At 37.9% G+C, this 25,350-nt stretch overlaps 1 protein-coding gene across 1 annotated transcript; it reads left to right on the top strand.

Moving 5' to 3' along the window:
• The first annotated feature begins 9,170 nt into the window (after positions 1–9,170).
• GJA1 (gap junction protein alpha 1) lies at positions 9,171–21,438 on the top strand. The gene is made up of 2 exons (XM_028117022.2): positions 9,171–9,358; positions 20,053–21,438. The coding sequence occupies exon 2, from the start codon at positions 20,069–20,071 to the stop codon at positions 21,215–21,217; it is 1,149 nt and encodes a 382-aa protein (XP_027972823.1). The 5' UTR covers positions 9,171–9,358; positions 20,053–20,068; the 3' UTR covers positions 21,218–21,438.
• The last annotated feature ends 3,912 nt before the right edge of the window (positions 21,439–25,350 follow it).

Raw genomic sequence — 25,350 nt, 5'->3', positions numbered from 1 at the left:
GAGGAAGAAAAGCTTTTCACAATATGCAGAACAAAAGGACCCATTAATTAAATAAAGGGCTCTTACAAATCAGTAAAAAAATGACATAAAACTCAAAAGACATGTACTAGAATGTTCAGAGAATTTTTATTTGTAAAATCCAAAAATTGGAAGTTACCCAAAAGTCCATTAAAGGTAAAAAAAATAAACAGTGGTATTTCATACAAGAGTATATGACTGATCAATAATGAATGACCTATAACTTTCTACAGAGATACAGATGAAACTGAAAGAAGCCAGACAACAAAAAAGCACATTCTTTAAGATTCCATTTAATTAAAGAGAGGAGGGAAAAATAAGAAAGACTGGATAGTGATTACCCTTATGGGGGAACTAATGAAAGAAAGGGGCTTCAAGGAAAGCTATGGGGATGATGCTGATGTAATTTTCCAGTTTTGATAGGATTGCTGGTTAAACAGATGTATCTGATTTGCAAAAATCCTTCAAATGACACATGTAGGATATGTTCACTCTTCTATAGGTATGTTACACATCAAAAAGTTGGTAGAAAAGAGAGTCAGGGAATTATCCAAAGCAAAAGTAGGGGGGGACCAGCAAGTCAATGGCAAAGGAGAAGCTTCAACTCCTAGCCTGGATTCCAGATCCTTTTACTAAGAGGCCAGGGCACAGAGTAGGAGCTAAACAGAAAGGCCATTATCAGAAGGGCCATTTGGTCTGGGCCTTCTCTTCAGGAAAGGCCTCAACTGTGGAGTTTTGATATCATTTCCAGATAAGGTTATACATATGGTTAGATAAACTGACATTTGCAAAGAAGACTGTAGTCATCAAAAGCCTTTAAGCATTATGGGCTCATCTTGCCTCATGATGAACTATTAGGCAATTTTATATTGTTTTAAATATATCCTATAATTTGTGATACGAATAGTAAAATTATATAGCTTTGTGGGGTTTTATATTGAAATTATTAACTAGTTAATTTAAATATTAAAGTATATCAAGCATTTTACAATTTGGCTTTAGCATGTCTTCATATTTAAGGATATCGGAAGCCCCTCCAAGTGAATCTGACTTAATTAGGATTGCCTTTAGGTAAAACCACAGAAATATTAAAGACATAATAGGTTTCTATAACTGTTTCTTGAATCTGAATCCAAAATTGCAGTTTTCATTGCCTAATTAAGGTCCAAAATAAAGATTGATTTTATGTCCTATCTGGTTTAGTGGTCAATTCATGAAAAATATCTGTTAAAGCTGGCTGTATTTTAGAATTTATACACACAATATGCTATCTTTTTATGGATAGGCATAATCAAAAGGTCTGGTTCACAACTCTAGTCTTTTTCCCACTGGCTAAACTATTTCAAAGAAGCCAAGTAAGTTACTGAAAATCTTTATATACAAATCCATGAACGAAGAATTACATCACTGAAGTACATTCATTGTGTCTATTAATGCTTCAGGATTTAAAAAAAAAAACCCACTCTGTTACCTGTAATAATAACTTGATTTCTTTCACTTTCCACGCCTTAATATTTTAAATTTCAGTATTTAAAAACCATGAGTGTTTTACTCAAGAATGAAAATAAAAGAACTACTCAAGTTACAGAAGGGAAATTGATTACTGGAATGAATTCCACCCAATACTGCATGAATTTCTAATAGATTAAAAAGTCACCTGACCCTTTCAAACATACCAAGTCTGCTATTTTGACTAGGAATTTTATAAAACAAGATTGTCAGGAGACTATCCATATTGCTTGCAAGATCTTCTGATCTTGTTATCAGGTGATAACAACCTGCCTACTAGTATTTCAACATGAATGATCTGGGGTTGGGAAAATGTCAGGGGTGTGGGGTGGGAAGGTCTGTGTGGAACATGAAGGAAAACCCATTGAATATGAGTAAATCTGGACTTACATGATGTAGGATTCAAGTTACTTATGAAAGTAAACATAAAGTATTATGAAGTATTAAGAATACATATTAACTTTAAACTAAAAGCATTTAAAATACCCATGCCTTTTTTTAAGGAGTAAATGCATAACTTCTTGAGATGGGGCCATGCAAATGTAAAATTGTTAAAATATCCCTATGTGTTCTTGATATGCTCCAAATCTTCTGGCATCTGCTTTCAACTACTGGCTTTCTCTTACCCTCTTACCACCAGGAATGCCAAAAGCTAAGTCCATTTTCTAGTATACTAAATTGTACTACCTAAGGAATGCATACTTTTCCTGTTTTATGATTCGCTTTTTAAAACTTCAGCAAAGATACAGTGCTATAGATGTGTGTGTTGGTTGGTTGAAGTTAGATGTAGCATCTGGATATTTAATCAAGAATTCGTGGTCTGGGGGTGGGTGGCAAATACACATCAGAAAGGCCACGTCAGAGAGAACTACCAGTGATTCTGTATCCCTGTCCTTGAAACACACCAAATGTTAAGATAGGTATTTTCACTGGTGAAATTAGTGGTTTGCTAGTCAGCAAAATGAATGTTAGAAATAGGCTCTTCTTGATGAATTTAGTAAATGTACATTGGCTATAATTTCGCATGAACAGGATATAAGAAATTAGTTACTTGACCCTTTGTTCTGTGTCCAGTCATTGGTTTGGAGGATATCGGGGGACCAAGTCTTTGTATTATAATATGAGTGCTGTTTCTGGAATATCATCACTTCTTTTCATGTGAAGGGGTGGTCTCAGCACCTACAAAGAACAAAGTTGGGACTTCATAGAGAATACAAACCAAGTTATACAAAATGTTCAGTGCCTGCCTACTACTAAGTGCTTAAAAAGTGTCTAAATGCGAGGCTGACCTTGGTCTAAAAGCTTGTATTTTAATCTGGCACTAATGTCATGGCACATGGCACAAATTTATATCCCCAGATTTTTAAAGCTCTCTTTGAAAGTCACAATGGTAAATTAATTATTGTTAAATTGCCCATAGGTTACCTTGTCACCTCCTTAAGGACTCCAATGTCTTAATCCACAGGTAGAACTTTAATGGTGGAACATCTACCCTCCACAGTGAATGACTAGGGAAGATGGTTTTGGTCTGAAAGAGCTTTGAATGGCCTTAAACCATACTTCACTGGGTGGTAATTTTACATTGTGCTGGCTCTGACCTCTAGTGTTTTGTTGTAGGTGACTACATGAATCTTCAAGAGTTTAAAAAATCACCTACACCTTCCAAACATACTAAATTTGCTACAACAGTTTACAGTTTTGGACCTTGTTTTTATATCAGTAATCACCTGACACTAAAGTACTACTCATTTCCAGCAGCAAATAATTAATTAATAGGAAAACTGGAGGCTCTCTTAAGGTCTTACAGAGTTTTTTAATTTTGTCATTCTTAGAGTTAGGCGGGCTGTAATATTTTTACTACATACAGAATTTATAGTTACTATGAAATGTAATTTCTTTGTTTTTGAATTTTAAATTTAAATTCAATTAATTAACATATAATGTATTATTAGTTTCAGAGGTAGAGGTCAGTGATTATGAAACATAATTTCTTATAGATAATTGTGTTGTTTCATGCTATCCTAAATGAAAACTCTATTAAATTTGGTGGTGTCCATGAAGGACATGTACTGTATAAAAGCTGCCCATAGGTACCTTTCCCTGTACACCAAAGCAGGCTTAGACATACAACAGAAGGACATTTTAACGACTTTAGTAAGTGGTGCTATAACCAAGCATATAAATATTTCATTTGGGAATTTTTATCTCAGCTGACTTCTGAAGCAATGCTGTCTTTCCCTTTTCTTTGGCATCAACTCAACATGTATGTGAATAATTTTGTTCATGCATTTGTTATTATAACTATATGTTTGCTCATGTTGATTGTTTGCAAACATTTTGCATATAAAGGAATCACCTGCACTTGTAAAATATTCTCTCTGTTCTCCAAATTTCCACTGCATTCAGTACAATGCCAAATATAAAATGATGGTGAATGATTAAATTGACGAGATAACTATTTTGCTGAATGATTTTTAATTAATTAAATGATGTTCATTTTCTTTGGCCTAAAATACTACAATATTTTCTCATTGTTAGATGAGCTTTAGCTGACTTAAATTGTTAGAGGAAATAGCCAACTGTCAGTCTGCCCAAATGCCTTAATGTGTCTCCTTAATATAAATTAATATATGTGCAAAATCAGTAGTTTCAGATCCAAAACTTCTAGCTTTGCTTCTGGTAATTTTTTAAAGGGGACACAGCATTAATAGGATGCTTAAAAATAGCAACTCCCTGTAGAAACTTAGAAAAAAGAATATGTTCCTTTAAGAAAAAAAAACTATTATTTTTCCAAAAATTATTTGGTCGCTTTTTCAAAATTCAGTTAAAGAAAACTCAAACCCTAAACCTGAATGAATTTCAACCTAATACTGTTTTTGTTTTCACTGCATAACTAAAAAATCCTCACTAGCATAGTTCCTCAGACATAGGAAATATTTGCTGCATGAAGGACTATGAACATTAAAAAATGATCATAAAAAATGAACCAAGCTTAATTTTAAAAAGGTAAAAATGTTTTTAAGTGAAAGTATTAAATGATTTACCAGTTATTTCTGATGATGTTCATTTTCACTTTGTACAGAAGGTGGAGCCAAAGACAAATATATCCACTGGCTGGGACTCTCATTAAACAAAACAGAACAAAACAAAACAATTCTTTCTTTGACAAATCTTTTTTTTTTTTTTGTATGTAGCCTCACAGTAAGATATACTTGGAGATAGAGGTGGAGAGGTGGGCTATCTATCAGAATAAGTTCAGATTTTACCCAGGTTGAGACAAACTCTGATCCTTAAATCTCTCTCAAGGATGATAGAATGCTAAATAAACGGGAAGCAAGTCTCAGTTAAGTGAATTCTCTGGAGTTATGAAGCAAATTGTCAGACCCCAGAAATACATCTACTGAAAAAGGATTCTAGCACAGGTCAGTAATATGTTGGGAAATCTTCACTACTCTAAAGGAAGTATGATAGATCAACCGTCACATTAAGGACACACTTTATGGCTGGTTTTACCAATTTAGGTAGAGTATTTCTGAACTTGCATATTATTGAAGTCCACATTAACTTCTGCTTCCTTACTGTCCAATCATTATTAGATAAAATGGAAATTTGGTGCATAGAAAAGAATTATTCTGATGCTAATGAAAGGAAATCTATAAAACAATGCCATTTTACTCTAATACATAATCACCCTAGAACCTCCCTGTTTTAGATAATCCTTTTATTCATCTGTCTTCGAGTCCCCCAGAGGTATTGCAACCTTCAACTCAGCTCAACTCACTCTTCATTTGTAGTCAGCTGATAACCTCACCGTTTTTGAAAAGTTATCTTCAAACCCTAGCTTCCTAATGCTCATACTCTCCACCCCAAAACATTTTTTTTTCTTTATGCTCTGCATTCACTCTTGTTTTAAAGGAATAAATGTCCTTTTTTCAAAGTTGAAACTCTCCCAGTACTTAGGTGATATTTCCTTACAAATAAGCCCTTGTGGTCATTCTAAATATGCTTCTCTTTCCCAGATTCTACCTTGCCCCTTTTTTCATTTTTTTTGATTTGCTTACATTAAATGAGGAAATCCACTCAGGCTGTGTGTGTGTGTGGCTTTTGGCATATAGCCTAAATCATCATATCTCTTAGTAATCTCATCTGTACCTGTTATTTTCAAACATCAGTTCTATGCGTATAATCCCAAATCTTATAACAATTTTAACCTGAACTCCATAGCTAATATTTTAAATTTCTAGTGAGATATCTTTACTTAGATGTTTCACTTCTTCATACTAAAATACTCCAAATCAAAATCATTACATCTCTTTCAGCAAATCAGTTCCTAATCCAGATTTCCTTTTTTGTGTTAGTAACATTTTCCCAATCAAAACTCCAAACTCTGCCTCCACACCTTCTCTCCCTTGTCCTCCTCATTCAGTCTGTCATCAAGTTCTGATAATTCTATTTTCCTTTATCTTTCTTACTCCTAGTACCCTAGTTCAAGTTCCCATAACTCATTCCTTTACCAGTACAATGTCTCCTTACTCATTTCCAATCTACAACCACGAATTATTTTTGGATATTTATGCTACTCATTGAAATGAGAGTAATCCACCACAGTTTATGTGAGATAGGCATTTAAAATCCTTAAAAACGAATCCATCTGTACATCTCTTTAAAAATTCCAGAAGTTGGTATTTTGGAATAAAGGTAAAAATCCAAAAATACAGCTGGTTCTCATATTAAGAAATCCTCACAGTTCTGAAAAAGAGTCTACTCTCTACTGTGCCAATAACGTGCATTTTTCAACCCACAGAGCAACAAGGATACAGCAGACTCTAAGCCTGGCCCATGATGGTGCCTGAAGAGGCTGTGCAGATGATGGCAACTGTAAGTGACTGTCCCTCAGCCCTCAAGAGCAGTAGTGCCTGACTAGCAAATCAGACTGCATCCATTTCTTCTGCACAGATAAGACCTAGCAATCAGAGAAATTACAGTTCTGGAAAGTCAGTGTTTATATTGATGAAATGGCATTAGTATTTCTGAGAATACGAGAAAAACATATTTAAAAAAATCTGTCCCACAATTTTTACAAAACATTTCAATTGAGACAAGCTTCTAAGTTCAGGTAAGGGAGATTCTTTATAAAAGTACATGACTGGGGCACCTGGTGGCTCAGTCAGTTAAGTGCTTGCCTTCTGCTCAGGTCATGATCCCAGGGTCCTGGGGTGGAGCCCCGAGCCCCATGCCCGGCTCGCCACTCAGCGGGAAGTCTGTTTTTCCTCTTCCTCTGCCCCTACCCCTGTTTGTGCTTTCTCTCTTTCAAAGAAATAAAATCTTTTTAAAAAATAAAATAAAAGTACATTACTGATCAAAATGTAACTCATCAGCACTGCCAGAGTAAGAATTATAATAGGAGTTTCTACCAGGCATTTGGAGAAGCTGGTAGGTGTTCACGAGAGAAAACTGGTTGTCAGTGTTCTAACAGGGAAGACATTCACAGTAACCTACCTCCCCTTTAGCATTATTACTTATAGGATCACATTTTGGTAGAATTATTCCAAAAGAGGAGAAAATCACAGAGTGTCTTTTAGGAATGATTCTGTGAAAATCATTTTAGAAATAAAAGATATAGTATATTCCATATGTTAAGAGAATATTTAATTACTGGCTCATGCTTTGACTAATCCCTTTGGCTTAGGAAATGGTTCAAGTGATATCCGTGAATAACTTAATTTGGTATAAATTCTTTAGTTTTATTTCAAGTTGGTCATATAGGCATAGACTAAAAAGAAAAGGTAAAAGAATACTTAAACATCAATATTCTTTTGTATACTAACAAAACATAATTGAAAACAAACACAATTTTTTGTTTAAAAAAACCTTGTTATAAAATAATCACAACTTTTCTATCATGCAACTAATTCTGAATTAGCATTTTAGGAGATTTTTAAAATAAAATGGATAAATGCAATAACAATTGTACTTGATAAATAATTTTATTAAAGTAAAACACATAGTAATGTAAACTAAATGAAGCACAGACTTTTTTTTTTTTTAAGGGGGGAAGCAGAGTTTCTTATAATAAAGAGAATAAATCACATTTTCATGAATGTTTTCTGAATTGAATACAATAATTTTTAGTTAGGACAACACAATAGACTCATGTGAAGGACAGGATGATATATATACAAGACCAAAACAATATTCATGGGTTGCTGAGCTTGGAGATATGAAAGTCAGATTACGATTTCTACTTCTTTATTCACCTTCTTTAACTTAAAGAAAAATGTACCCTTGGAAATAGTATAGCCCAGCAAATGAGAGCAAAATTGTGTCTTAAAATAACAACATTTCAAAAGGTGTTTTATAATCATTTTAATGAAAGTAGGGAAAGGTATCTGTCAGGAAATATTTGCCATCTCCTTTCCTTGGTACTTGTATTAGTGAGAAAAGAGTAAGGAATATTCAGGCTAGATGAGTTTGCTTTGTTTCCAGAAAATAATGGCCAAGAGATTTCCCTGCCCAACTTCAGGAGCATCACTGAAGTCTGTTTATGGGGAATTGTCCTACCGCAGCCCTCTGGCATGGCATCTGGGGAGTCCTCAAAGGAGCTACCCACTCTAAGAATGAGGCAACATGACTCAAGCTATTATAAACCCTAATGAAGAGTGCTGAAGAGGGAAGTGGAGGAAAATCATCTAAAAATTGTTTGCACAGTTCTGCTGTCATTGGTCAGAAAACTCTACAGTGGGTTTTGGAGAGGGAGATGGTCACCAGGAGGGTCAATTGTTTTGGGACCCACTTAATGCCAACTTACATGTGGGTATTTCATTAAAAAAAAATCCTGACTTTTCACTGCAAATGCATTATTTTTTAATGCATTGCCATGAATGGAACTGAGATATTATAAATTTTCAGTTCCTCAAAGACCTGGTAGAGGTCAGATACCACGAACTCACAGTCAAAATGTTTTATATACAATACAGTTGTAAATATAAAACTAGTTTTTGCTAAACTGAAGGAAAGAGTAAAAATTCAAAGCAGTCAGGGGGGTTGGAAGGTAGATTTGGGATGGGCATACCACCATATATGTTCATTTTTGCAATGTCTCTCTCCCATCCTACCATTTCCTTTGTTAATTGTCCCTACTTAAATTAAGAGGAAAGGAATTAGATCATCAAATAACTCACACCCACCTTTAACTTCACACACCTTAGCCAATATGAAACAAGTTTGCACTGGCTAAACTCTGTTCCACCATTTTTATTTACTGCAACATGAAACATGCAATATACATATATATATAATTTAAGAAAAGATTGTAGTATTATAAAATACATAACTTTTTATTATCCCTGGACTTTTGGTGAAACAAGCACTAGCTAAAACTAGTAATTGCTATCTATAAAGAGTAACTACAAGTAGTGGCATTCACTTCTCTAATGCTATTCCATTTTTCTCGTCAGCAAATTTAAACTACAACTTGATCTCAACCTGGCTATTCCTCTGTGCCTTTTTTCCCCCACCCTTCCACGTTCACCGCCCTCCTCCCCACTCTCCTCCCCGCCTTTCCTCTGCCCCTCCCCTTCTCCAGCCCCTCCTCCTCGTTGAGTCAGTGGCTTGAAACTTTTAAAAGCTCTGTGCTCCAATTAGAAAAAAGCTTTTACGAGGTATCAGCACTTTTCTTTCATTAGGGGGAAGGAGTGAAGAAAGTACCAAACAGCAGCAGACTTTTAAACTTTAAATAGACAGGTCTGAGTGCCTGAACTTGCTTTTTCATTTTACTTCATCCTCCAAGGAGTTCAATCACTTGGCGTGCCTACTTCTTTTAAGAAAAAGAGTAAGTTAAAAAAAAAAAAAAAAAACCTTTACCTATTCGTTTCTTTTTCTACACGTAAAAGTTGTCTAAAGTTTTAAAATGTGTTAAATGTAGCTCTGATATGATACTGTAAGTGGAATGATGTACTTGAAAATGTGTCTATAGTTTTAAATTTAAAATTGAACTTTCAGTATTAACTGTTGAAATGTTTCTAACAATAATGCAACAGGTAAAATAAGATCCAAACCTTTCCGATTAGAATAAAGCACCAGTTTACTGGATATTTGGTTCTTCATTTTAGAGTATAATTTTACTTTTTTTGGTAATCGATAATAGTTTAGGTGTTTTGTAACTGGGGGGGGATGATTGGGGCCTGGGTTGGGGATTTGACTGACAACAAAACAAAAAAATCAAAGTGCAAATTTGCTTAGCTTGCTTGCTATAGAGTTCTACACTTTGTGCTTTTTCATATGTAAATCCTGATTGATGTTCTATAGCTGTGCAAAGCAAACTTCTTAACAAAGTGCTTTGTTAAGACCTTGCGGTTACTTGACTTCCACGTGGTCCCTTCCTAGAATTTTCCCCGGTAAACAAAAAGATATAAAAATCAGAGTTGTAATATTGAGGTTTTTAAAGCAACAGTAAGTTGTTACTTTGTGTTAGCAACCACTATGGAAACATGAGACCCTCAGGAGAGCCACCTTTTTTACTCGACCACGTTGGCAATTCAGCAGATTAAATCCCTTGAATGGGTGGTGGTTACTTACAGAGCATTAGAAGGGAAGAGACGTTTAGAACAAAAGTGAATGCCAGGGTGCATTTCCAAAACCGTCTCCTAAGACTGAAACTCTTAGAAAGAATATGAAACAAAATTTCTTAAACAGCGCCTTAGAGGGAGCTAGCCACCCCCCACCCCTCCGACCCCTCTTCTGCCTGTCCGAACCTGTAACAGACTTCAGAACTGTAGGGCAACTTTGGGTTGGAGGTGCTTGGGTGCTGCCTGTAGGCAGTGATTACGTTGATTTGTTATGTTAAAGGTTCAGTTTCTTAAATGCTCTTGTTGGTAACACGCCTTCTGTTAGCCAGAAGTGCAGCCATGCATTTTCGTGCCCGCTAAGGATTTTGTCTGTTCACACTTCACAGGCCAAAGTAATTAGTTTAAATTCTTGGTGCGACCCTGAGGTTTGAAGTATTTGCACCGGCGAATGCTGAAAAGCAAATAAAAATGAAAGCTTATGCGGAGGCTGGGGGGGGGGGGAGGGGGGGAGGAGGGGCGCGGGGCTCCTCTGCCATCTTAGCACCCGTCGGGCTTGCCCGGGACTCCTGCGCTGCCCGACCGCGGGGTTTGTCGAGGTTTGCTACGTTTCCCTGAAATCCTTACCAGTCAAACCGAGCTGAAGTCCGCGGCCGCCACTGTGAAGAAAGGGGAGGGGGGAAAAGGAGCAGGGGCAGATGGACTTCGTGCCAAATGGTAAAAGAAGAGCAAACGATTAATTTAATTAAACGTGTCAATCCAATTTACCTTCCCTCCCCCCTCCTTTTTTTTTTCCTCTTAAACTTGTTGAATCCTACCGTGTCAACGTTGGTAAGGCAATCTGAGTACCTTGGGAATTACCGTGCTTATACTGCACTTGTAACTCTCTTGGAAGTTCTCAAAACTTCCCAAGAATGGGAGTGGGGAGCCGGGGGGAGGAGGTACCCGTAAGGAAATGAGGGAAGAGCTAATGACGTGTCCAAAGGCAAATCAGTACAGAATTCGGAAACTCAAACCTTGAGTTCCGAGCAGCGGATTGCCCACACTATCCTCTTCGGCATCCAAATGTTTGCTGAGCGTCTCCGATAAAGTTTATCATAATCTCCCCTTGACCAGCCTCATACTCAATCCTCACCCTGAGGCGTGCCTGTGTTTTTCTTCAGAAGTGCAAAGTGGGGGTGGGAAAAGGAGAGCTACACATAGTTGGTAGCTTTGGGTTTATTTGGAGGTGGATTTAATTTCTGTATCACCAATCAAGTTAGTAAGAAAAAGATGCTTCCTCTCACCCTTTGAAAATTGGGCACACTTGATCACAAAGTGCCCCGTTGCAGTTTGAACAATAGATTGAGATTTCTTTTTTTTTTTTAAAGATTTTATTTATTTATTTGAGAGAGAGAGAATGAGAGATAGAGAGCGTGAGAGGGAAGAGGGTCAGAGGGAGAAGCAGACTCCCTGCCGAGCAGGGAGCCCGATGTGGGACTTGATCCTGGGACTCCAGGATCATGACCTGAGCCGAAGGTAGTTGCTTAACCAACTGAGCCACCCAGGCGCCCCCTAGATTGAGATTTCTTAAAGAAGCCTAATTTTTATTTTTGTACAAGGATTGTGAAAATAAAAGCCTGTCGTAATGCAGAGATCTCATTAAATTAATTCCATCTCAAATAATGAAAAAAAAACTGGTTAGGTAGAAAACACCTCTGGGGAAGGGTAATTAATTTTTCTAGGTAGGCCAATTGAGAATTATGGCAGGAGTAGGTTCTGTCCTGGCAGTGTGTATGTGTGATGATATGTACTTCCCAAAGTCAGAGTATAGCTGTCACCTGTCCTTTGCGTGGAAAATGGCAGTGGTAGTGTTGTGCTCCTACTTTCTTCACTGTTTAAACAGGTTCCACATTTTTCTAATGCCTTTTAGAGTTTATCACCACAGCTGCCCATCCCCTCAGTTTCTCACCCTTTACTGTAAGATTGATTCCCATATTGCTGACCCTCTCTGGGAAACAAGGTTTCAAAGATACTCTGTAGCAAGCATCTAAAAGGGTGTGTTTGCAGATACTGAGAGCTGTTTTCTTAGATGTTTCCAATTCCTGCATAGAGAAGGATGGAAACTCATGATACAGTGCATTCCTTCCTTTCTTTTATAATATCCAGAGGTATCGCTTAGTATGAAGCCTCAGAGCCTTTTATATATGATACCAGAGGGAAGGGAATGATAGGGAAGTCACCAGTGATTAATACTTTCTACTCCACCTTTCCTGTTGTTCTGACTTCCCTCCAAGATTCTTGGTTGTTTAAATAGATTGTTGAAGCTTATCCACAGATGGCAGTTCAGCTCTGGAGGGAAAAGTAGTTTAATTTAGTGTTTATCATTAAGGTCAATATGCAGTATAGGTAAGTCAAGTTTAAGAAAAAAATCCCCAGAGTTTCTCCTTCATTGGGAGATTGATTATATATTTTTTGATCCTTGGGATAACTACCTAAAATCTTCACTTAGCCTGTCTAAATTCACCACTTGGCTATGTAGGTACATCCTGTCTTTTGCCAAAATGAAAACACAAACCATGATGAGATATGTATATCAATGGCTTTAGCCTTAAAATTTTCTGTAATCTTTATATCCAAATTTCCGTAGCTTTCTAATTAATTTCTAGAAAATGTGTTTTATGGAATGCTTAAAATTCACAGTAATACAGAAATGGAGTGGTGGGGTTTTTTTGTGTTTTTTTTTAGCAATTTCTGTGAGCCAGATATGTCTCTGGATATGTCATAGGATATGGCTCTTTTCATGATTTGGGGAAGATGCCTTCAAATAGAAACAAAGACAGGCAGACATTCTTCGAGGTTTTTTTCTCCTTATCAACTGATAAAGAGTAAATTCTTCCTTCTCACAGATCTGTATGGGATTGCTATTAGCAATATTGTACTCATTACAAGAACGTCTTGAAAACTAATTTTGATTACCATTAGGAAAAGGTTAATCATTTCCTAGTTGCTGTTTTGCTAAATATTCCAAGATAAGAAAATACATGACCTGTATCTATATCTAAAGATCTTTTAAAGAATAATAGCTAAACTTCATTGAGCTCTTATAAGAACTCCAAGTACATGAGTTATCTTATTCAGTGCTCACTGAAGAAAATAGACTGTTCTTAATCAATACACTTGTGAGTACCCTAATGGTGTGTTTACATGATGAGAAAATAACCAGGCTGTTCAATAAAAATAGTCAATTTGCAGGTGAGTGGAGGGGAACACCAAGAACTGACAGAAATTACATTTTTTAAGCTCATCAGATCACAATAGAAGAATGTGGCTTTTTGCCTGCGGCTTCTGGCTTAGGGTTTTTCTTCTAGCACCCATGAAGTGACCATGAGGCACTTCTATTAGTGGGGGAGTTGAGTGGTGGCTGCAGAACTGGGGTGGGGTGTTGTCTCTCTTTGGTAGGCCTCATACTATCTTTGGAGTCCCTCACTCCTCAACATCCATCTCATCTCATTGTTCTGTGGACGTTGATACAGATTGACTTATGTGATGAACAGGGGTAAGAACCAAGGAAAGAAAGGCTAGTCTCTCCCCACCCCACCCCTCGCCCATCTCCCACCCCCCAAAAAACAAACCATGCAGTTCTATGCTGTGCATCATATGCCTGAGGAAATAAAATGGTATCATTCTTTATAGAGGAATCTAAGGATAATCGGGGAACCATGAGGCAGAATTGTAAATAGATGTTTAAATGGAGTAGGTTTGACACACCACAGAATTAGGGTAACAGTCCAGGTATAAGGAAGCAAAAGGTTGTGTATTATTTGAACTGGGAATATTTGCCATGGTACCCGATTCAAATCACTTAATTGCCTGCGTAGACGACTACACCGAGATGTTCTGTTACCCAGGGTTGCTATCAGCAACCCTTCAGAGCCCCAGCCTACCTCAAGATTTGTCATCCTTGAAATAGAAACAAGTTTAAACAGGCCGTTTCTTCTATTGCGAGACACTCTGGGTGTTACTTATTCTCAGCCGTGATTGCATCACATAGTACAGAGTGAGAATACTGCAGAATTGGGGGGATGACAGCACGGGGTGGTTGTTTTAAAATCTTAACCTGTAACAACAGAATAGTAAGACTGAGTAAACATCGTCGATACCTGACGCAGTGCTGCAAGAATCCCAAATTACTATGATGTCACGTAATAAATTCAAGAAGCTCTCTGTTAAAGAACATTTTTTTTTCTTACATCAGTCCTTACTGACTGCTCAGGAATCACTTGAAGTATGTTGTTTCAACAGACAGTTTTCTGTTTTAGCAATTATCACTTGAAAATTTAATGCCTGTATAGCAGGAGATGCTGACAGTCCTTTTTTTTTTTTTTTAACTATGAAAGTCCCTTTTTTAATTAATTGAAACTTCAGAAGTTTGGGATATACATAAGAGAATCCCAAAGAGGTAGTAAACAACACCGATGAATGGAACCTGGTGCCTTTTTTTTTTTTTTTTTTTTTGGTACAGGCCTCCTTTAATTCATTTAATAGATATTTAGTATCTCTGACTCTTAAGTACTGTGGTTACAGCCGTGGACAAAGACACGTCCTCGAGGAGCTCACATTGTAGTGGAGGAAAGCAGATAGTACTAAGTCCTTGCCATGGAGGGAGACAAACAACAAACAGGTAAATATATGTAATACGTTAAGTACAGCTAAAGACCATTAAAAAGAAACAAAACAAACAAACAAAAAACAGGACAAAGGGACTAGGAAGTGAGCGGACCAGAGGGCTGGCTGATGAAGTGAGACCAGAGTGGAGACCTACAGAAGTGAGGAAGTGAACCACAGAGACAGAGCCGAGCTTGAGTGTTCATTCTTGAGGTTGACTCTTGGAGGAGAATGGTTTGGCGAGCAGGGTGACTAGGCCAGTGACCTGAAACCTGAGGAGGTGATGATGGCCAAGATGGGGCTAGGAGCAGGGGTGGTGGAGAGATTCGTCAGTCTGGGTTTTGGAGGAAGATAAAGCCTATAGTATTTGCTGACAGAATGAATGTGGGTTATGTTAATTATGTGTGGATGTGAATATTACCAAGGAACATCTGGCCATTGTAACTGTAGAGGAATGGTCTTGACTGAGCCCCCTCAAAGACATTTACTGCAAGGGACAGGGGTTCTTATAAAAGTTCAAGAAAAACATTAGGAGGTTTACATTTTAGCTTAGGGGCTTAAAATTTTTTTGGTTGTAGTATGTTTAACACATAGCATTACACTTTTCCCCAGATAGATCTATTTAATGATTTTTATGAGGAACTTACATAGTCATTTTCTTACACATTTTTAGCCCTCGTGATTTTATTTTTTTCTTCATCTTCTCTAAGTGCTTACTTTCAGTCATAAAAAAGGTGATAGGTGTCATGTCTCACGTTAGTTTTTAACAATCCCATTTGCCATTTTTAAGTCCCTGCTCCAAGCTCATTACAGCTGTCATTTGGGAAATTCTTTAAAATTGAAATTAAAATACTTTCTAGTTTTCCTAACAATTCTTAGTATATTAATGACATGAAATGACTTGACTACAGCTTTGGCATGGTGATTTGCTCTGGCAAAAGGGACAGTCAAAAGGTGGCTCAGATGGTTAAGCGTCTGCCTTCAGCTCAGGTCATGGTCCCAGGGTCTTGGGATCGAATCCTGCATCGGGCTCCCTGCTGCCTGGGAGCCTGCTTCTCCCTCTGCCTCTCTCTCTCTGTCTCTCATGAATAAATAAATAAAATCTTTAAAAAAAAAAAGGTAATTTAAAATTGAAGACTTTTTTCATTTTAAATAAGGTGTTTGAATCCTTGTGCACTTGGGGCACGTCAGATGGAAGTGGAGTGACACAAGGTGGTGCTGTGAAGGGTGAGCTTCATTCCCAGGCACCCGGTGAGCCTCTGCTCCTGATCCTGGGCCACCCCTTTTGCCTTTTTAGGTACTCTCTGTCCCTTTCTGCTCTCCTGGCATTTCCCCAGTCCTAAATATTTTGAAAAAGAGAGCACCGAAAATGTCAAGGAACCCTTGGCTTGCCTCCTGGCCTGAGACTTCAGAATCACCTGGTGCATTTGTTTAAAAAAGAGAAAAGAGACAAACTAATATCCCAGCACTCTCCCCCCACCCCCCCAAATCAGATTAGTCAGGCTGGTGAGTGCCAGGAATGTATGTTTTTAACAAATGCTACCAAATGATTGTGGTGTGGTTCGGGAACCACTGGAGAGGTGGTCATGCTTGGATATCTGTGGCTTTTGGCCTCTAGACTAGAGGGCCATAAAGAGCAAAGGAAAATGTGACCTAATATGGTACACAGAGGACAGAAGAAGGATGCTCCAACTGCTGTCAATCATTTGCATAACTCCTTAACGGAGACCTTACTTATCCTACTTAGAAAGTTCCAACCTGGGAACCTAGAGGTAGAGGCATGAATATATATGATGAACATTCAGCTGCCTCCACTGCTGTGCTTTTCTTGTGTATCATATAAAAAATAGACCTGTCTTAATGCTGGTGAATATGAATGAGGGCTGTAGTGTGTAAATCAATGCCAGAGATTCTGTGAACATATAATTATGCCTATTATTTATAAAAAGACATTAATTTTTTGACTAAGACTTGGAAAAATGAAAATACTAATGGGGTGTGGGAGGGTCAACTAGTTGATAGAACTTTTGACTCAGAACAAAGGGAACACCTACCCAGAAAAGGTAACTATTTTTGTTACCTCTCCTTGAAAATCACAAGCATTATAAACCATCACATTAAACATTATCTGATGGTCTCTATGATAGTGGTAATGACTGGTTACAGGATACCAGGTGTCTAATTGGACAATTCATCTCATTCAGATGAAAGAGTATAACTCATTAATGCAAATGACAACTCTGTGGGTGCTTAAAGAAAAGACAACTTTGCAATTAAATTGCTGGTGTATTAATAAAGAATACTACCTAGTGAACTGCTCAGTGACCCAATTCACATACTTTGGCACTGTGGGGCATTTTTGGGAATCTCAGAATTGGATGAAAGTCAAGTTTTATTTTCCATAGAATGTACCGAAGCTTAGTCATTAATTGCCACAAGCGTCTACATAATCCTATTTTAACTTTGAGCCTTGAATAATGATGAAACACTGACCAAAATGACTTCTCAGTATGCCCGGTAATATATCTAAACATGTTAAATTTGTCTTGAGCTCGATCATTGAGTGAATTTGATGAGATGTATGCAGACAGTTTATCATTTTAGAGTTGATTTCACCGTCCCACTTCCCTCCCGGCAATTGGAGTATTGAGCAAAAGCAGATGACACTGGCAAAATATTGTAATTCTCTGAAAACAGAATTAAGGCCAATTTACACATCATCACATAGAAACTATCTACTGATAGAGCTCCAAAAATTCTGTTATGTTTGTTTGACCCTCATGGACTGTACTTCTTCATTCCCAGGGTAGTATTTTCTGCTAAATTGTAGGTTTTTTCTTTTATGTTCTCTCACCATCAAACTGTCCCTCAAAGCTAAATTACTCCCTATCACTTTGAGCCTTCCCTTGACTCTTTAACTCTCTTTGTCAACCTTAAAAGCCTTTGTTCTTTTTTCCCTTTGTTCTTTTGTTCTTTGCTCTTTTTATATATCAGTTTCACTGTCTAACATGTCACTTCAGAATCTAAAATGGTCCTTCCCAAAAGTGGAAGGGAAGCTCCCTTTTTTATGACCACTGGAAAAGCATTATTTCTGTGACCTGCCCACCTACCTCCCACTCTTCCCTTAGCATTCCTTGGCACCAGTCTTTGGGTTGCCATCAAAGACACCCATCAACTTAGATTTAGATAGCTGGTACATAGTTTCACATTATGGATCAGCCATCTCTTTGTTCCATCCAGGAAATCCCAGGCCAGATTTCCATTTAATTTTTTCTGGCCCCTGTAGCCCAGAGGTGCAGGCATTAAACAGCAATGTAATGTTGCATGGTGGGGAAGAAGACTCCCTTGGATTTCATTTACTTCCTACAAGTGGAAGGTGGCTCATAATTCAATACCAGATGAGAAACTTTCGTATTCAGATAATGAACATATTTCCAAGAAGCCTGTATAATCCTACTTTCAGTTGCACTATTTAAAATTTCATTACTAAGCTCCTGGAAAGGCTTTGCTTTGCTTGTTTTTGATTATTAAATAATCTTTGACCTCTTCATCCTTTTTTTACTCTCTACTTACTACTCTCTGAAAATTAAACTATATTCTCTATGCCTGCCACATGTAATGTCACTCATTTATTCCCAGCTCTCAGCCCTTGCTAAGATTGTATCAAAGCATGAAAACATTTCTAGCCTTAATCCAGCTTTACTATAATTTTAAAACCAGTGTGGTGCATTGGAAATCCTAGCCTTGGGATCATAATTCTCCTTGTGGCTCTACTGATAGCCGAATATTTCCTATACCTTTAAGAGCTCCACTTTCGGGGTGCCTGGGTGGCTCAGTCGTTAAGCGTCTGCTTTAGGCTCAGGTCATGATCCCAGGGTGCTGGGATCGAGTCCCGCATCGGGCTCCCTGCTCCGTGGGAAGCCTGCTTCTCCCTCTCCCACTCCCCCTGCTTGTGTTCCCTCTCTTGCTATATCTCTCTCTGCCAAACAAATAAATAAAATCTTAAAAAAAAAAAAAAAGAGCTCCACTTTCATCAGTTAAGTGAACTATTGGCGTTAGAAGTATGAATTGAATTAGCTAAATAACTTTTGAGATCCATGTCATCTCCACAGACTTCGGTCCATTTCTCATCCCCAGCAATGGGGAAGTCCTAGGCTTAAGATATCTAGGTATTGATAGAAAAATTAAATCTAGTCTATAGGATGAGGGTCCCAAAGCCTGATAAGGGAACTTGAAAGTATACAGCAATCAAAAGATGAAAAACCAATCATTTTTGCTAGAGATAACACTTTTAAAATGGTGTCCACCACCCCCCCCCCCGCCCCTTAGGCTATAATTAGTATTGCGACAAATTGAACTTTTACTTGAAATGTGATGTGCGGGGGTGCCTGGGTGGCTCAGTTGATTAGACCTCTGGCTCTTGGTTTCAGCTGTGGTCATGATCTCATGGGTGATGAGGTCAAGCCCCATGTGGAGCTCCACACTCAGTGGGAGTCTGTTTGAAGATTCTTTCCCTCTGCTCCCCCAACTCGCGCGCACAAGCACTCTTTCTCTAAAATAAACAAATTTTTTTGTAAAAAAAGAAATGTGATGTGCATTTAATCTTCGCTTGTTTTGAAAGTAGTTTCCTGCACATAATGACACATTATGTCAAAATGGTGAATTTTAGTACAACATATTTTTCTCTGGGCAGAAGACAGACTTCTGAACCACATAAGTCACTGCTTAAGAAGAAACAGCAGTATAGATGACCATAATATAGAATATGCACAAAATACAATTGAAATAGCAAGGTGAAACAGTTCAGAGTATAATTAGGAATAAAATGCTATATAATAGGATTGAGGTTTGGAAACAGGTTGTGTGTGTTCATGGGTGTTCTTATCCCAGTTCTAAAATATCCATACTTTTTGAATACCATCCTTCAGCATTTTGCTTAGGCATGTATCCAGACACAAGCCTACCTGGCAAGAATTGCCCTCATTTATCAGATGGATAAAATAAGCAGAGGCACTTAGCATAGACAGTTTCTCAAGTCACATGGTTGAGCAAGTAACATATCTTTGCAAGTTAAGATTGCAATTTACTGGGCACATCAGCTCTGCTTCTAAGACTTACCGTATCTCAAGAAAATTGTGAGATTTGTTTGCAGGGAAAAATGGGATAGGAAGAGTTTGCACTTTTTTTTTTTTTTGAAAAGTGATAGAAGGATATGAGACCTTTTATAGTATTTTGACTGTTGACTGGAAACATCTGTACATTTTAACTAATAATTTGTAGTCCGTGATCATTTAGTTGTCTTGTTTCTTTTTAGGTGGTGCCCAGGCAACATGGGTGACTGGAGTGCCTTAGGCAAACTCCTTGACAAGGTTCAAGCCTATTCTACCGCTGGAGGGAAGGTGTGGCTGTCTGTCCTTTTCATTTTCCGAATTCTGCTACTGGGGACAGCAGTTGAGTCGGCCTGGGGTGATGAGCAGTCTGCCTTTCGTTGTAACACTCAACAACCTGGTTGTGAAAATGTCTGCTACGACAAATCCTTCCCCATCTCTCATGTACGCTTCTGGGTCCTGCAGATCATATTTGTGTCTGTTCCCACACTCTTGTACCTGGCTCATGTGTTCTACGTGATGCGGAAGGAAGAGAAACTGAACAAGAAGGAGGAGGAACTCAAAGTTGCCCAAACGGATGGTGTCAACGTGGAAATGCACTTGAAGCAGATTGAAATAAAGAAGTTCAAGTATGGTATTGAAGAGCATGGCAAGGTGAAAATGCGAGGGGGCCTGCTGCGAACCTACATCATCAGTATCCTCTTTAAGTCTGTCTTCGAGGTGGCCTTCTTGCTGATCCAGTGGTACATCTATGGATTCAGCTTGAGTGCCGTTTACACTTGCAAAAGAGATCCCTGCCCTCATCAAGTAGACTGCTTCCTCTCTCGCCCCACAGAGAAAACCATCTTCATCATCTTCATGCTGGTAGTGTCCCTGGTGTCTCTTGCCTTGAACATCATCGAACTCTTCTATGTCTTCTTCAAGGGTGTTAAGGATCGTGTGAAGGGGAAGAGCGATCCTTACCATGCTACCACTGGTCCACTGAGCCCCTCCAAAGACTGTGGATCTCCGAAATATGCATATTTCAATGGCTGCTCCTCACCCACGGCTCCCCTCTCTCCCATGTCTCCTCCTGGGTACAAGCTGGTTACTGGAGACAGAAATAATTCTTCCTGCCGCAATTACAACAAACAAGCAAGTGAGCAAAACTGGGCTAATTACAGTGCAGAGCAAAATCGAATGGGGCAGGCCGGAAGCACCATCTCCAACTCCCATGCACAGCCTTTTGATTTCCCTGATGACAACCAGAATTCTAAAAAACTAGCTACTGGGCATGAACTGCAACCACTAGCCATTGTGGACCAGCGGCCTTCCAGCAGAGCCAGCAGCCGTGCCAGCAGCCGACCTCGGCCTGATGACCTGGAGATCTAGAGCCAGGCTTGAGAGCATTGAGATTCCACTAAGTTGTGGAGAAGAGAAAAGGTGCTGTAGAAAGTGCACCTTAGGTGTTCATTTTGTTCCAGTGGAGGTGGTACTCAACAGCCTTTGTCATGAGGCTTAGAAAACACAAAGACATTAGAATACCTAGGTTCATTGGGGGTGTTTGGGATAGGTGGGTGGAGAGGGAGGGGCAAAGGGAGGTACAAGTTGGTATTTAATGTAGTGGATTCAAAGAACTTTAGTTCTAAATATAAGTTGCATTAGGTGATACATAGGTAAGGGCTTTTTCTCCCCCCCACACACACACCCCCTAAGAATAGTTCTGTGTATGTGAAAGAGTGGGTGATATTTTTGGTTAAATACTTTTTTGTTTTACCATGAAACTGAAATAACTTTGGCCAGGAAACAATACTTCCTGAACATCTTGTTTCATTTTATCAAGAAAAAGTTGGAGGGTTGTCCTTAATGTCCCTGCTAAAACATTCCATTGTTAAAATTTGCACTTTGAAGGTAAGCGTTCTAGGCCTGACCCTCCAGGTGTCTGTGGACTTGTCATAGTGTATTTTCTGTTTTTGGTATCAGTTAAAGGTTCAGACAAGGCCCACAGAAGACTTTCCATGCATTTTCAAATCTCAGCCAGTCATATGTACATTATTAATTTTTTTTTACATCTACTTGCATCCTATTAATGCTATCACTTTTTCATCATTCCTCAACTACTGTTCACATTCATTTAATGGTTTCTGTAAACATTTTTAAAACAGTTGGGATGACACTTAACATTTTTTGAATTAGAGTCAGGGAAGCAAGCCATGCTCAATATTTAACAATCACTTGTATGTGTATGTGTGTGGAAGAGTGTGTTTTATTTGTCATGTATTGGTACAAGCAGAGCAGTGTAAACTCACAAACACAGATTTGAAAATAATGCAAACACAGTGTTCAAATTTGAGCCTTTCTCATGGATTTTGTGGTGTGGGCCAATATGGTGTTTACATTATATAATTCCTGCTGTGCAAGTAAAGCACACTTTTTTTTTTCCCCTAAGTGGTTCCCCCCTGCCCCCGCCCCGCCATGTATCCTATTGTGGATACTGGTTTTTGTTAATTGTGATTTTTTCCCCCTTTTTTTCCCCCCTCTTTTTTAGAATATAGCAGTAATGCTATTGCTGAAACAGATGATTTTCTTTTTCTGAAATGTAATCATGGATGCTTGAATGATAGAATTTTAGTACTGTAAACAGGCTATAGTAATTAATGTGAGACACTTAGAAGAAATGCTTAGAGTGGCCTTTTAAGTGTGCCTAAATGAATTTTGCAGTAACTGGTATTCTTGGTTTTGTCCTACTTAATACTCATTAATTAAGAACTTGTATTCTATTATAAGTTAGGCAGTCTTTTGGAGTGACCAGCAACTTTGATGTTTGCACTAAGATTTTATTTGGAATGCAAGAGAGGTTGAAAGAGTTTCAGTAGTACACATGTAACTAATTTATTTGAAATATACCCTAAAGAAATCTACCAGTTTCTTCAGATGCCTTTTTAAAACTCATCAGAGATGATTAGTGAAAATGCAGAGTATCATACTTTTCTTCTTGCATGTCAGCTACATAAACAGTTTTGTACAATGACAAATATTAATTTGTTTGACATTCCATGTTAAACTACTGTCATGTTCAGCTTCATTGCATGTAATGTAGACCTAGTCCATCAGATCATGTGTTCTGGAGAGTGTTCTTTATTCAATAAAGTTTTAATTTAGTATAAGGATAGCCTCTATATCTTGTGTGATTTTTAAACCTTGTAGTACATCTATTCACGATTATCAAAGACATTTCCATTGGTTATGATGATTTAGGCAAGTAAGATTCACAAGTTTCAGGAGTCTTTAAAACAATTATCATTAGCTAGGTTCAGTGCAACATTGATTGTTAACATTTTTGGGTATTTCTTCAACTGAGAAGAAGATAAAGTACCCAAGTGTAGCATTTGGGATGTAAGATTAATGAGATGTGTGATAAAGTTTAAAATAAGGTAATGTTAGGTAATTTAGCAGATATCTCACATGACAGAAGCATAAAAAGATAAGGTTGATGGTATTTTAAAGCTGTGGAGCCTCCTGGAGATAATAAGAACAAAGTCAGTATGGTTATGCTCTGTGACAAAAGAATGAAATAGATCTATGAGTTCATTAATCCAAGACATTGTGAAAATACAGAAGATACATTTTAGAAATTCCTAACGTTCCCTTCCCGCCCACCCCCCCAAATTGAATCATTCAGAGGGAGTAGAACAGTTTGGGGCAATGTATAATATTGTAATTTTAAATATATATTAACAGTAATATTCCTAAGTCACATTTCAATAGCTTTTTTTTTAAATCTACATATACATTATTACAAAGCAAACAATTACTACAGCATAAGATTATTACTAATTTAGAAATGTAATCTAGTCCACTTCAGTTGCTTTTTTTTTTTATGAGCAAAGGTTATGAGATCTGCTTAAGATCAAAGGATTATCTAAATAACCAGTTTCCCAGTCAGTTATGTAATTGGTAATGTCAACATATCTTCAGGTATTATCATTTGGCTGGCTGAGAAACCAATGGGAGAGGCAAGTTTTCTCTGTGCATGTGTGGTTTGCACCTACTACAGGGAATAGAGAAACTAATGATTTATTTGAATGTACATGTTTCTCTGTCCTGCACATGCAGGGGTCACAGGATATGAATGGACAAATGATTAGACCACTGAATGTTGAAGAAGTAGGGTGGTGGTATGAAATAGGTTTCTGATAACAGCTGTGTGGACATGAGAGGGCGAGTTACGTATTTCAGAAATAGTTTATTCTAAACATTTCCCAACTTTAAAGCTTTCACAATTTATTAAAAATAGGCATATTAGAAATACACACAGTTTTGTAAATGTATACATGTATCCAAGAAGTTCTCATTCCCAAAGGAAATCACTGTTAAGCATTTGTCAGGTAGTTTGTTAAGGAGTGGCAACTTTTAGAATGGCCGCACAATTCCTGCCCAAGGAAGCTTCAAGGTGAACCCTTCCAGAAGTTTAAAAAAGATGTTCCACTCTACATTTTGCTTAATTGGCTGCCTGCTTTCCACAGCTAAAAATTAAATTGAGTTGTGTTTTAAAAATTATGAGAAAACAATGTGGTTTCATTCCACGAATATTACTCATTTTTTGTATAAAATTTCATCTTTAAAAAAATAAATATTTTGAATCTTCTAGAAGTAGTAGAACTTTCTATGGTGGTGGAAATGTTTTATTCTGTTCACTATGGTAGCCACTAGCCACATCATCTATTGAACACTCGAAATGTGGCTAGTGAATCTGAAGAAATGAATTAATTTAAATTTTAATTAAACAGCCACATGTGGCTAATGGGTATCATTACGCAGGGCAGTTCTAGAGTCTGCTGGGGGAAAAAAAGTTTAATATTATAATAGGAATAGGGAAGAGAAACTCCAAGGTTCTTTTTTTTTAAAGATTTTATTTATTTATTTGAGAGAGAGAATGAAACAGAGCATGAGAGGGGGAGGGTCTGAGGGAGAAGCAGACTCACTGCTGAGCAGGGACCCCGATGCAGGACTCGATCCCAGGACTCCAGGATCATGACCTGAGCAGAAGGCAGTCGCTTAACCAACTGAGCCACCCAGGCACACTCCAAGGTTCTTTTTTATTGTATTACAACACTATTTCTTATTCTATAAACACTAGGAAACTTATTTTTAAACAAAGCCTCTGCTTTTTTTTTTTAAGATTTTATTTATTTATTTGACAGAGAGAGAGAGAGAGAGAGAGAGCACAAACAGACAAAGGGAGAAGCAGGCTTTTGGCTGAGTAAGGAGCCCGATGTGGGGCTCGATCCCAGAACCCTGAGATCATGACCTGAGCCGAAAGCACACGCTTAACGACTGAGCCACCCAGGCGCCCAAAGCCTCCGCTTTTATGTGAAATTCTCTAGTCTCTTGTTAGATAATCATATATTTTATGTTACCATTGTTTTACTTCAGAATTTCATACGCAAGCTTATGCTGCCTATTTTTAAAAGTGGCACGATTGTCTAATGTCTTCAAATATTGGGAAGAAGTCCAGTGTCCTT

This window comes from Eumetopias jubatus, unplaced genomic scaffold, assembly GCF_037043125.1.
Source record: "Eumetopias jubatus isolate StellerSeaLion01/CBP00866 unplaced genomic scaffold, mEumJub1_p1.0 scaffold_6, whole genome shotgun sequence".
Classification (NCBI taxonomy): domain Eukaryota; kingdom Metazoa; phylum Chordata; class Mammalia; order Carnivora; family Otariidae; genus Eumetopias; species Eumetopias jubatus.
Note: the sequence above shows the minus strand (reverse complement) of the source record. Positions and strands in the feature narration are given on the sequence as shown.